Consider the following 11,606-nt stretch of genomic DNA (forward strand, 5'->3'; position numbering starts at 1 on the left):
AAAAAAACAGGAAGGGGGCAAAAACTTTTTCATGGCACTGTATATATATATAAGTATATATATAATTTTTACTTTTTAAAATGAATAACAAAGAAGAAATTATTCTGTTTTTGTTTTAAAAAAATATAATAAATAATACAATTTCATTTATTTATTTAATTTGTGTGTATATAATGTTTACATTTTAAATTTAAAATGAAAATTTTAAAAGATCACTTTATATAGGCAAATTCTGTGATCATAGTTTTTATCAAGACATTATTTTAACAATAAGTAAGTACTTTGGTCACCAAAATGATCATTGTCATAAAGCATTGTCTGCAAGACATTGGAGACATTGGAGGATACATTTTCTTTATTTTATTTTGCTTTATAATTTCTTTTTAATTATCTCCAAATTCTATTAACTGTAATGCAAAAAGTATACATTATTAATATTAATACAGCATATTTAGAATTATTTAGCCTTTTAGGCTGATTTAAGCCAAAAAAAATCATTATTTTACAGTAATTGTATAACTGTCCTACAGAAGTGGGAATTCAGTTAGAGTCACTATGACTTTTTCTTAATGTACGCCAAAAGTACACCCGGACGCCTCACAGTGATGTCGTATAATTTTTTTCTATTGATTTTAGGTTAATATAGGGCCCAAACATGTTTTTGTAGATTCACCCTGTAACAAAAAGCAGTGTTTAGAAACAATAAAACAAATGTCAGTGTTTGATCTGTAAAGTTGCAGCCAAATTTGGAGGGCTACGAAATCCATGAAGTTGCGTTAAAAAAGAAGGAAGGCCAGAGCCTCGGGATCTCCATAATCGGACACAACGCTTTGACCACTAAGGGTAAGAAACATATTTTGCCTTGTTTTCCCAGAAACCCGACGATTAATCAGTACGCTGTTAATTATTATCTCTCGTCTCTGTTGCATGTCAGATGCGGTGGGTGTCTTCGTGAAGAACGTGGTTCCAGGCAGCGCCGCTGAGCAGAGCGGGAAAATCCTCGTCCACGACAGAATAATAGCAGTGGGTTCTTAATCACTTTTTAATGAGCTCTACCTTAATTAGGCTTGTGTCCATACAAGCGCTCTGACCGAACAGAACGCCAACTAAGTGAGACGTCTATTTCATTTCACGTCGATTCACACTTTAATAAGAACGGGTTTGAGCTGTCGCGCTTTCCTAAGCCTCACGCTAGGCTAATCAGTCGGTTAGCTGGGCCTGAAGTGACTTCTTGATTGTCTTTGTGTCTGTGGGAACAGTTGGATGGCGTGAACCTCCAGGGATTCACCAACCAGGAAGTCCTGGAGGTAATGAAGCGGACGGGCGATATAGTACACCTTACCCTCATTAAGAAGGTCAACTCGCCCAAGAGGACAGCTGTAGAGAAATCGCTAGATAAAGGTAAAGTGACATGTATTGTGTTCGGATCAGAGCTGTCATTAGATTTAAAATATTTTCAAATAAAAATGTTAAGATTTTATGAAATATAATAATAATAATAATAATAGTAAATATTTATAGTATTTTCGTTTGAATGCATTCTGTTAATTTTGAAGAAAATAAATATCTGATATTATTGGACTGTTATACTGCATCAAAACCTGGAAATTCAGACACAAATACTATGTGCAAATGCATATCTGCAATAAATTTAAAAAATCATAAAACTTTCCCTACACTTTATGGATGTACTCTTCATCCATAAAGTGTTTGTTTAAGGCACTGGCCTGTTGGGAAATAATAACACTTTTTACTTTTGTTAATTTTCAAAATAGCAATGTATATGTAAAGTAAAGAAATAAATATTAAGATCTTTAAATCACTAAATACAGTGTTGACTTTAGGGCTGACAATCAATGTAAAAATTGTACAAATAAAAATGTATATTAATAATTTATATCAAATATTTATATTTAATAGATATGAGATGCTTTGAATGTTAGAAGTTAAAATGTATTTTATGTTATCGCATTCCTTTCCCTTTTTAAGTTAAAGGAAATACGTATATATGAATTGACAGTATTTGATCAGGAAAACCACAGGCTTTCAGCAAATGCCTGTATAATGGTTGTATGGGAGCTCCTGTAGTGAACAGGATATAGGAAAAATCTGCCTGTGGTGGTCAAGACATGCTGTTGACGTGTGAGAGTGTTTGAATTTCAAGTCAATTTTATTGGAGCTTTTATTGCTGTAAAAATACAAGTTTGAGGCCTACTTGACATTATTAACTTTCGCTATGACAAATTGACATAACACTGTTTTATGATCCTCAATAGTCTTGGACTGACTTATACTGTATGTGTGTGTGTATATATATTTATTTACATCTTTATAAATGATTGTTTGTGTCTTGTTAAAAATACATGTTGATTCAGAATTAAGTGTGTATGTTCGTATACTGGTGTGTTGATACAGTCCAGAGAGAGTCGTCGCGTGTGTCTCTGAAGAGATCGTCTGAGATCAAGGCGCGGGCGGATGTTCAGAGGGGCTCTGTTGTGGAGTCTATGGACTCTGCTCTGAGTGGGATCAAACAACAGCTGCAGGGGAAAAGTGAGTTCAGACAACACAAACACATCTGTTCACTCACATACAGGTGCTCAACAATGTGGCCGATACCACATACTTTACACAGACCAGCCCTCTGTTGTTCTGCTCCTGTAAAAACATCCTTCACTTTGTTTTGATTGGCTTTTTATTAATATGTTGAGCCTGGGTGCTCATGCAGGGAATGAAACTTCGAGTTTACATCATTGCTAGTAAGTTTTACTAGTAAGCTTTATAATGGCAGTGAATGGGGGTCAAGATTTTGAAGCCCAAATAAGTCCATCCATCCATCCATCCATCATAAAAAGTGCTCCACACGGCTCCGGGAAGTTAATACAGGCCTTCTGAAGCAAATTGATGAGTCTGTGTAAGAAAAATATCCATATTTAAAACTTAATAAACTGTAATCTCTAGCTTCTGCTAACTGTTGTACACGTGTTTGCAAGAGAGTGGCGTTCCAGTGAATGACGTAGGCGTAGCTTAAGCTCCGGTGAGAATGTTTCGCGAGAACCAAGTTTTGTTTACAGCAAACGAAAACCTAGAAGGTCTTACATCAGAACTGAAAGTCTTAAATTTATAAAGTCATAGCATTAAATATTGCATGCACTGCAAAAATTAATATCTTCCTCAGTATTTTTGTCTTTTTCAAATTCTAAACTAGGGCTGTCGTTTTAGTTTGTTAATTAATTAATTAGTTATGAGAAAATAATGCAATTAAAATATTTTAACGCAATTAACGCACCGGCCCAGACCTGTACGTCATCTTACACTTCATATAGTTGACTGTTGACAAACATGATGCAGGGCAACAACTCACCGCATGATATAGCCTATATAAAATGCAGTTATACGCCCTTAAAATGTAAGATATTGGGGAAAAAATGTCCCGTATGAGTTTTTGTCTAATGTTTATGTCATATGATAAGCGATATCACACAACGAGTGAGAGCAATATAACACAAGTTTTGTTTCTGTCCTGAATAGCGTGAGTGCAAATGTGATTTTATAAAACAGTTCAGTAAATAAGTTGATATTGTTATATTTTAAATAGGCTACAGTATTGTCTGTTTTTGCTCAATTTTCCCAATGAAAATATTACCTATAAAGCCACAGCAGAGGTGTTGTGCATCTCCAAGAAACGCAGCAGTGAATGAATCTGTGTTTTGAACAAATCGGTTGAAGCAATGATTCAATGGCCCGTTCATAAAGAGAGCCATTCATTCCTGAATGAATCAGCCGTTTGAACAAATCAAATGAATGAATGAATGACTTAATGATTTTCTCATAAAGACATTTACTGCCACCTACTGGTAGTTTTAGTTTCTTATTTAGAGTATCATTACTACACTGTACTACACTAATGCCTACACTGTACGCATACCCAAGCAAACAAATAATACCCAAGTATACTTTAAACTTAATACTGATGAATCCGATACTTGCCGCTCCCCTCTGGATGGAGGTCAGATTCAGGCCAGCTTCTACACTGAGCTTAGCAGGCATTGTTTCAGTCATGTTAGCCGGCAGATATAAATATGGAGATAGGCGGCCTGGAAGCGGAAGAGCGGGCCTTGGCTGAAGCCGAAGCAGCCTTGAGCTCTGGTTACATTCTGCCCTAATTAATCCAGACAAGACCCGGTACCTGCCAAACTCCTAAATAAAGCGTTCTGTTGCACTGGGCCAATACATGCCCGGGATAACAATGATTGGTTGTCAGGGACTCATTTCCCAAAGCTGGAATCATAGCACGTGTAAAACGATAGCCGCCCTCGAGTCAAAACACACACCGCTTTAATCATGCTTTCACCTCCCGCCTTTTTTCCCTGTGGTCTTAAGAAATTATATTGCCATGTGAGCGTGTAGATGTTTAAATATTTTCTTTATGGATAATGCGCGACTGTTTTGGTACATTGACGTGACATTTGATAAGAGTGAACTGAGAGGCTTCGCTAAATTTCACCTGTCGATTTTCAAGATAACTACCCTGGAAGTGCCATTATATGGTTTCTTTTGTGTCATGTAAAGTTGAAAGTCTCTGGAAACAGATGTGTTTCAGCCCTAATGTTAAAAAAATGTGGACAGCACAGACTAGTTGCTGCCGGGTTTTCTGCGCTTTTTCCAAGGTCTGTCACACCAGCGGTTTCGACCCATTAAAATCATTGCGAAAGTTGACAGCGAGAGCGCTCAATCACAAAGAAGTGGTGACAATCGGTCCACGTTGGTATAATTACAGTCCGCAGTTGCTCCAGAAATGCCCACAGCAGTTAAAAACCACAGGAAGTACTATGTAAAACCTCATTTACTCAACTTTTGTGAGTCTGTAGTAACTTTTCCCATGTGATGCCCTCTATTAAATGTTGAGTGACGTTTGGATAGGGGGTGGACATTTATTCTCAGTGTCAGCAGAGTTTTTCCTGATACATAAACATAACAAGCCATTGCCGTGATCAACATTTCCCCTGTTCTCCATATTTTCCATTGTGCCGCACCTGGGCTGCAGATGTTGGCTGGGGTTTGACATCCCACGTGTAGAAGCGATGCATTGCTGTATTAATGTAGTCAAACATTTGTGATGAATGGTGTTGTGAGTGAGGTGTTGGAAATGCTAATTTAATCAGGTCTACATCCCTCGCTCTCACTCACTCACTTACTTCACTTTTTATTGTAACGTGCTTTAGCATACCAGTCCACAGCAGGGACCGAAACTCTTGAAAAAGCGTTTTTTTTCTGCTTTTTGTACAAGTGGTCAGTAAAAGCCGTTTATTTTTCATTCATTTACATGAGGTTTGCCGCTTTTGTTTTTAATAAAATATACACTACTATTTAAAAGTTTGGGGTGGGTACAATTGTTTTTATTACTTTTTTTTTTTTTTTTTTAGAAATTGAGAAATAAATGACTTTTATTCAGCAAAGAGCCATGAAATTGATTAAATGTGACCAAAAAAATAAAGAAAATCCACAAAAATAATAAAGTAGCAAATGAAGCCCAATAATAATAAATGTTTCTTGAGCAGCTAATCAACATATTAGAATGATTTCTGAAGGATCATGTGACACTGAAGACTGGAGTAATGGCTGCTGATACAGCTTTGATCACAGAAATAAATTGTATTTTAAAATATATTCAAATATCAAACAGTTATTATATATTGTAATATTTTTTTTTACAATATTTCTGTTTTTACTGCATTTTTGGTTGAATGACTGCAGCCTTGGTGCCCATTTGAGACTTTTCAAAAACATTTAAGAAACATTATAGATTCCAAACTTTTAAATTGTTTTTATGAATTCAAGGAGTTAGTAATAATAATAATAAAAAAAATACTTTTACTATGATAATTTGAATGTCATTTCAAAAGACTGTCACCATTATGACATTGTATGATTTTAATTTGTTGCACGCAGCCAAAAAAGGCAAAACTTTAAAGTGATGTACTGAAATGTGATGTTTTTGTAACTAGGTATTATTTATGTTAGCTTATTTTTATCAACATATTTAATGTGACTCGGTTGTTTGTAGTAACGGGAGATCAAATTGTACCTTATTCATGGCAAGTGTCTTGTTAAATTTACAGCTTAGGTTACAGAATAGCTTCTTTTTTTCTTAGCTAGAGCATATTTCTCTGCAACCCCCTACTACTTCTGCCCCATATCATAGTTAAGGGTCACAAGTGCCCATAAAAGCTGTTCCAGCCATTTATTTGCCTCCATTGCCCTTTGGGCTTCCAGCCGATACTGTTCCCAGGCATCCTGTTGTCTTTTTCTGCAGTATCACTGCTGACTCCTCTCTCAACTCTTGCCCTCGGCGCACTCTCGGCCCTCTGATTATATTCATCCGTCAGCCTGACATCAATCCCATGCTAGTATGCAGCACCTGACATTAATGTCATACGTTTCCACTCACTCTGTCACGGACAGTGGGCACCCAAATGGCGGTAATTAACTTTAAACGCTGCTCTCATTATTGTGTGTGTTGTAGTGCAAGAGCCGGCCCCGCTGACGGAGATGGAGCTTCGTGCTAAATGGGAGCAGGCTCTCGGTCCACATTACGATGTTATGGTAAGCAAAAATGTAGGGGAAGTAATGTTAACAGATGCTAAGTGCGGCTCTCAATTAAACATGAAGCAAACTGCACATCAGCAAGAACCACCAGCACTTACGCATGCTGTGATAAGAGATGTTCGATCGACCAGCTAAATCTGGCTGTAGATTGCCTCAGTTGACTCCTATTGGATTTGAGTTCATGTGCTGACACACTGTTGTTTGGGTTTATTTACCATAAAGGGAGTATGTTGACCGCTTTGAGGTTACCACTATGGAGAAAGTTTAGATTTTTTGTTTAGTTTTTTTTTTTTTTGGGTTTGTTTTTCACTTTTATTTTTTCATGTTTTATTCACATTTTATTCACATTTTATTTTATTTTTACAGGTTGTACAGCTTGACCCTGTCATAGATGATGATATTGAGCTGCAGAAGTACTCTAAGGTAACGTGAAAACAGCATAATTTATGATTCATTAATTTGTTCATTCATCTCTATAGTAGGGCCGGGAGATGTATCAATTATTCATAATATATAGTGGAGATGGTAGCGAGTTTGGTCACATATAATCCTTCTTTGTTTCATGACTTGCAAGTATGAGAGCATTAAGATATCAGGATGGTTTTTAGCTCCTCACAAGTTAATACGTTTAATTAATTTCTGTGAATCAATTTGTTGCAATGAATCAATTCAAATTCCTGAACAATTTGTTTGAATGATCACACAGAAAGGTCTTATTATTAAGTCCCCACCTAGCTTTTAATATTTTCAAGTGTTTTAGTAAAAATATAGCGTAATATTAGTGCATATAAAGAAAAGAAAAATTTCATCCTTGTGTTTATTTAGTGAAAAACTGGAATTTTGATTTTACTGTGTTTTAGCATTTTGAAGAAACACTTTTTGAGCAAACACTTAAATATTAAGATATATATAAAATCTCACCCAGTCATGCTCAGTAGTGACTACAATTAGTGAGTCTTACCATAAAATTATGTTTCTACAGCTTCTCCCAATACACACGATGCGCTTGGGCGTGGAACTAGACACTTTTGATGGACATCACTACATTTCCACAGTTGCTCCTGAGGGTCCAGTGGCAAAACATGGGCTGCTTCGACCAGAGGATGAACTTCTGGAGGTAAAGTCATTTTAAAGTGCGTTAAACAGCATCTACACTGCCGATGTGTCTTCCCTGCACCCTCACTATTTGGCATTATGGTTACGTGGGCTCTCAGGGTTTGGCCAGCCTGCAGTTTTGCTCTTGGCTTGCTTTGGTGAGCCTCTTCTCGGTTGCTTTAATAACACTGACCTTTGCATCCTGCCAGCACCAAGCATCCAGGAAGGCTTGCTGCTGCTGCTGCTGCTGGCTCGTGGATGTTCTGGCAGGAGGGCTCCTGAGTCTGACCGAGGCCATCTGCATGACTGTCCCCTGCCCTAACCTCCCCACTGGCCTTGCTTCCTGCCCCCTTCCCTCTAAACTTCCCCCTCCCACCTGGTCTGGTGGCCGAGGGCCGCTGTGCCTTCAGCCTGTTGCTGTTGGCAGGAGCCTGGATGGTTAAAGCAGGGGAGATTTGCAGGGCTGCAGGGGAAGTGGCTTATAGAGAGATGTGGCGTACCTCAAGGCTACGTCCTGGGGCCAGTGCATTTGTTGGAGGCTCTGAAGAATTGTTTATGAAAATCCCATATTTCAGTGTAACCTAACCATCCTAATGTACTCCTTTTGGCCTTGCTAGATGCTTAGAAGCCCAGTGGTACAGTAATGGTGTGTACGTGTTAGGGATGTGCGGGTCTAGTCGACTAAACGGTACAGCTCCTACTAGTCGACACTGAAAACAATAGTCGATTACACACAAAAACAAAACATGATTTTATCATTCAAATTACCATCATTTTAACATTGCATTTAAAACATTTTAAAATAACAAGTTAAAATAAAAAGTTTGAAAAATATTACATTATTTTTAAAAGTTTATCTGAAACTACATTTTTACCTCAGACCTCACATGCGTTTTCTTCGTGTCAGTTGCGGCGTGTTCAAAAATGACCATGCGAAAGACGAGAAGGTGTGGGATTATTTTGAATTAGAAGGAAACGGAAAAGTTCTTAGTCGTCGCGCACATCCCTAGTACGTGTATGTGTGTGTGTATAAGGGAAATTATGTGTGGAGACCATGGTTTCCTCCTGTTTTGGGCAGATGGCACAGTGCCGCCCCCACTCGCCATAGCAGCTTCAGGCTTGCCTACTCCATGAAATGCCAATCAAAGATGGCCAGATGAATGCCACAGAAGACCGTGTGTAATATAGTCACCAACCTAATAAGCACCCCATAGGATTTTAATATGATTTCTCACATCCTTGTCAAAGCAAGTTACACTTCATAAGTGAACTTATTTTTGTACCCCTAGTGTTCAATTGTCGATTGTGTGCAGTGATAGATTTTCTGTACGTTTGTGGGTGAAGATTCTCCCAATAAAATGTTTGTTGTATTTGCAGGTGAATGGCGTGCAGTTGTATGGGAAATCCAGACGGGAGGCTGTTGCGTTCCTCCGAGAGGTTCCTCCTCCCTTTACTTTGGTTTGCTGCAGACGCCTTGCTGAAGAGGGCAGCGAGTACCACCCTGAATCTGAAGAGTGGCACTCATCCAGCCCCTCAGCCAGCCTACAGGAGCAGGTACCGAGTACATACACGCAAGAGAGTCCAAAATTAACACTCAACAACTGCCAAATGCAAGTCAAAATTGGCTTTCGCAAGTTTCTCTGCATTGGCCGATAATTTGAAACAAAACTGCAAAATAATATATGCCTGCTCATTTTGTAATAATTTTACAGATTGAGAATAACCTCTCCATGTTTGCCAAAGATACAAGTCTACGCAACAGCATGAGGGAAGAGTTTCAGGTTTGTTCATATCCTGTAATAAAATTTTACAACTGGATTTTAGCTCAGTTGTTCTCTACTGGTTTTGCTTCAGGTTCTAGATTTTACATGTGGCACCAAAGTAGTTTATTATACAAAAGTAAAAAACAAAGTAAAAAAATTTAATAAAATCTCAGAAAGTTTAATTACAATATGAAAAATTTGTAACATTATATAGACTTGTCTTTTAAAGTCATAGTTTGATTGAGGGTTTGATTGATTAAGTTAACCCCACCAGAACAGACCTGCAACCCATTTTGGGGTCGCAGCCCACCAATTGAGAACTACTACTATCTCATCGTGATTTGTGCTTTTCTTTTCGGGTCCGTCAGGCTACAGCAGTGGAGCGGGAGGTTAACGATGAAGAAGAGCCCCTAGAGCCAAGCAGCCCTGAGAAAGAGCAGATGGACGAGGAGAAGGATGACGAAGAAGAAGAGGAGGAGGATGAAGGGGAATTGGCTCTATGGTCTCCGAATGTGCAGGTGGTAGAACTAGAGAAAGGAGAACGAGGTCTCGGCTTCAGCATACTAGACTACCAGGTGGGGAATTAACTAATTTCTTTGTTTTGTTTTTTTTGTCTTTTTTTAAACCTTCTTTTGGAGAGAGTAACTTCATATTTATCTTTGTCTCTGAGAAAAAACAGAAAACTAGATTTACATTTCAAGAAGCATTTACAAGAAGTGTTGTTTTGTATCATCTGCATGGAAGAACCAACACAGTCACCTTGCACTGTAAAACTGGCTATATTTTAATTAATATATGCAGTAAAAACAAGACCAATCAAAATTCAGTATGCAAACTGATATAAGAAAGAGGTCTAGTCACAATTCACTATACAAGTATTATGATGACGTCTTCATGGTCTGTTATGTTTTAAAAACATTTACATTTATTCATTTGGCAGATACTTTTATCCAAAGTGTCTTACATTTGACATTATATCATTATAAAACATTATGTCAATGTATGTAAAGTCTTCATATAATTCAAGTTTGTGGGAAAAAAATGGATAGCACATGTAAAGCTGTATATATCTACAAAATAATTGAAGTTTGCATGTTATGAAACTGTATAGCCGCATTTCCACCGAAATTACCCAGAACAATTGTACCAGTAACTTTTTTTCCCCCAGAGCTGTTGCTGTCTGCGGTTCCATCGCTGTCTAAAGTACCGAGAAGAATAGGCAAATAGTCTGGTGACATAGGTCTGCGCGCGTTTCAATACCAAGTACAGAAATTTCGGACTTGCATCCTCGTTGGTTCGGACTTCGCGAGTTCGACTCAGGAGTGTGAACTCCCGCGGACGGGATGACGCAAGTCCGGTAATTCTGCAAACAGCAGTGTACTTGATAACATCAGTCAGCTCACCTTGGCTACTGCAATTTTCCTCACTGTATTTACAATAAGACGAAATATATCAAACACCACTGCCCCTTTTCGTTTTCATTTAAACATATTAATAGCCGCAGAAATGTTCAGGGAACACGTACATGGTCTACATTACAATGAAACAAAATATTATATCGAACATTCCCTGTTTTCATTTTAATTTTAACATATTAATAGATTAATAGAATAAAGACCAAAGATTACCTGTTAAGATTTACCCAAAACGAATTATATCTTATGTTTATCCACTACAGAGACATCAGAGCCAGCGACAAATGTCAGAAGGACTAGCCGAGTTGAGGCTGCTCTCGTCGGGATACATGAGCACTGAGCGACGGCTGATCGCGTGGAGCTCCCGTCTCCGAAATCGGCGAAGCACATTTTCAAATAGGCGCTGTTTTTATAAATAAACCGCAGATTTGAGTTTTAAACAACTACATTCTCGCCTGAAATACTTTTAAAACTACATTTCATGACACAATAACAGTAATATTTAAAAAAAAAATATATATATGCAAATGGTGGTTGAAATACAATGCTGCGTGAACTCAACCAATCAGCATGTTCAGCGCTCAAGTCCCGCCCCCGAAAGTTCCGGACCTTTGAAAAAGTACTACCTCACGAGCAGGGACTTTTTGAGGGGCACATTTTTACCAGGAACTTTATTTAGATCCTGGTTCCTGCGGTGGAAACACACCGAGTACCGGCCCAAAGTCCC

The 11,606-nt window shown here is 38.0% G+C and overlaps 1 protein-coding gene across 1 annotated transcript in view; it reads left to right on the forward strand.

Annotated features, from left to right (window-relative positions):
* LOC107731530 (inaD-like protein) overlaps window positions 1-11,606 on the forward strand; it is a 136,735-nt gene that overhangs the window by 8,779 nt on the left and 116,350 nt on the right. The window contains exons 5-14 of the mRNA XM_016542641.1: window positions 735-843; window positions 935-1,023; window positions 1,260-1,401; window positions 2,416-2,550; window positions 6,524-6,603; window positions 6,973-7,029; window positions 7,589-7,723; window positions 9,079-9,255; window positions 9,414-9,482; window positions 9,824-10,039. Of these exons, the coding sequence (XP_016398127.1) occupies window positions 735-843; window positions 935-1,023; window positions 1,260-1,401; window positions 2,416-2,550; window positions 6,524-6,603; window positions 6,973-7,029; window positions 7,589-7,723; window positions 9,079-9,255; window positions 9,414-9,482; window positions 9,824-10,039 (1,209 nt within the window). The remainder of the gene's footprint in view (window positions 1-734; window positions 844-934; window positions 1,024-1,259; window positions 1,402-2,415; window positions 2,551-6,523; window positions 6,604-6,972; window positions 7,030-7,588; window positions 7,724-9,078; window positions 9,256-9,413; window positions 9,483-9,823; window positions 10,040-11,606) is intronic.

The sequence above is a fragment of the Sinocyclocheilus rhinocerous genome, unplaced genomic scaffold (assembly GCF_001515625.1).
Source record: "Sinocyclocheilus rhinocerous isolate Xijiao unplaced genomic scaffold, SAMN03320098_v1.1 scaffold4355, whole genome shotgun sequence".
Classification (NCBI taxonomy): Eukaryota; Metazoa; Chordata; class Actinopteri; order Cypriniformes; family Cyprinidae; genus Sinocyclocheilus; species Sinocyclocheilus rhinocerous.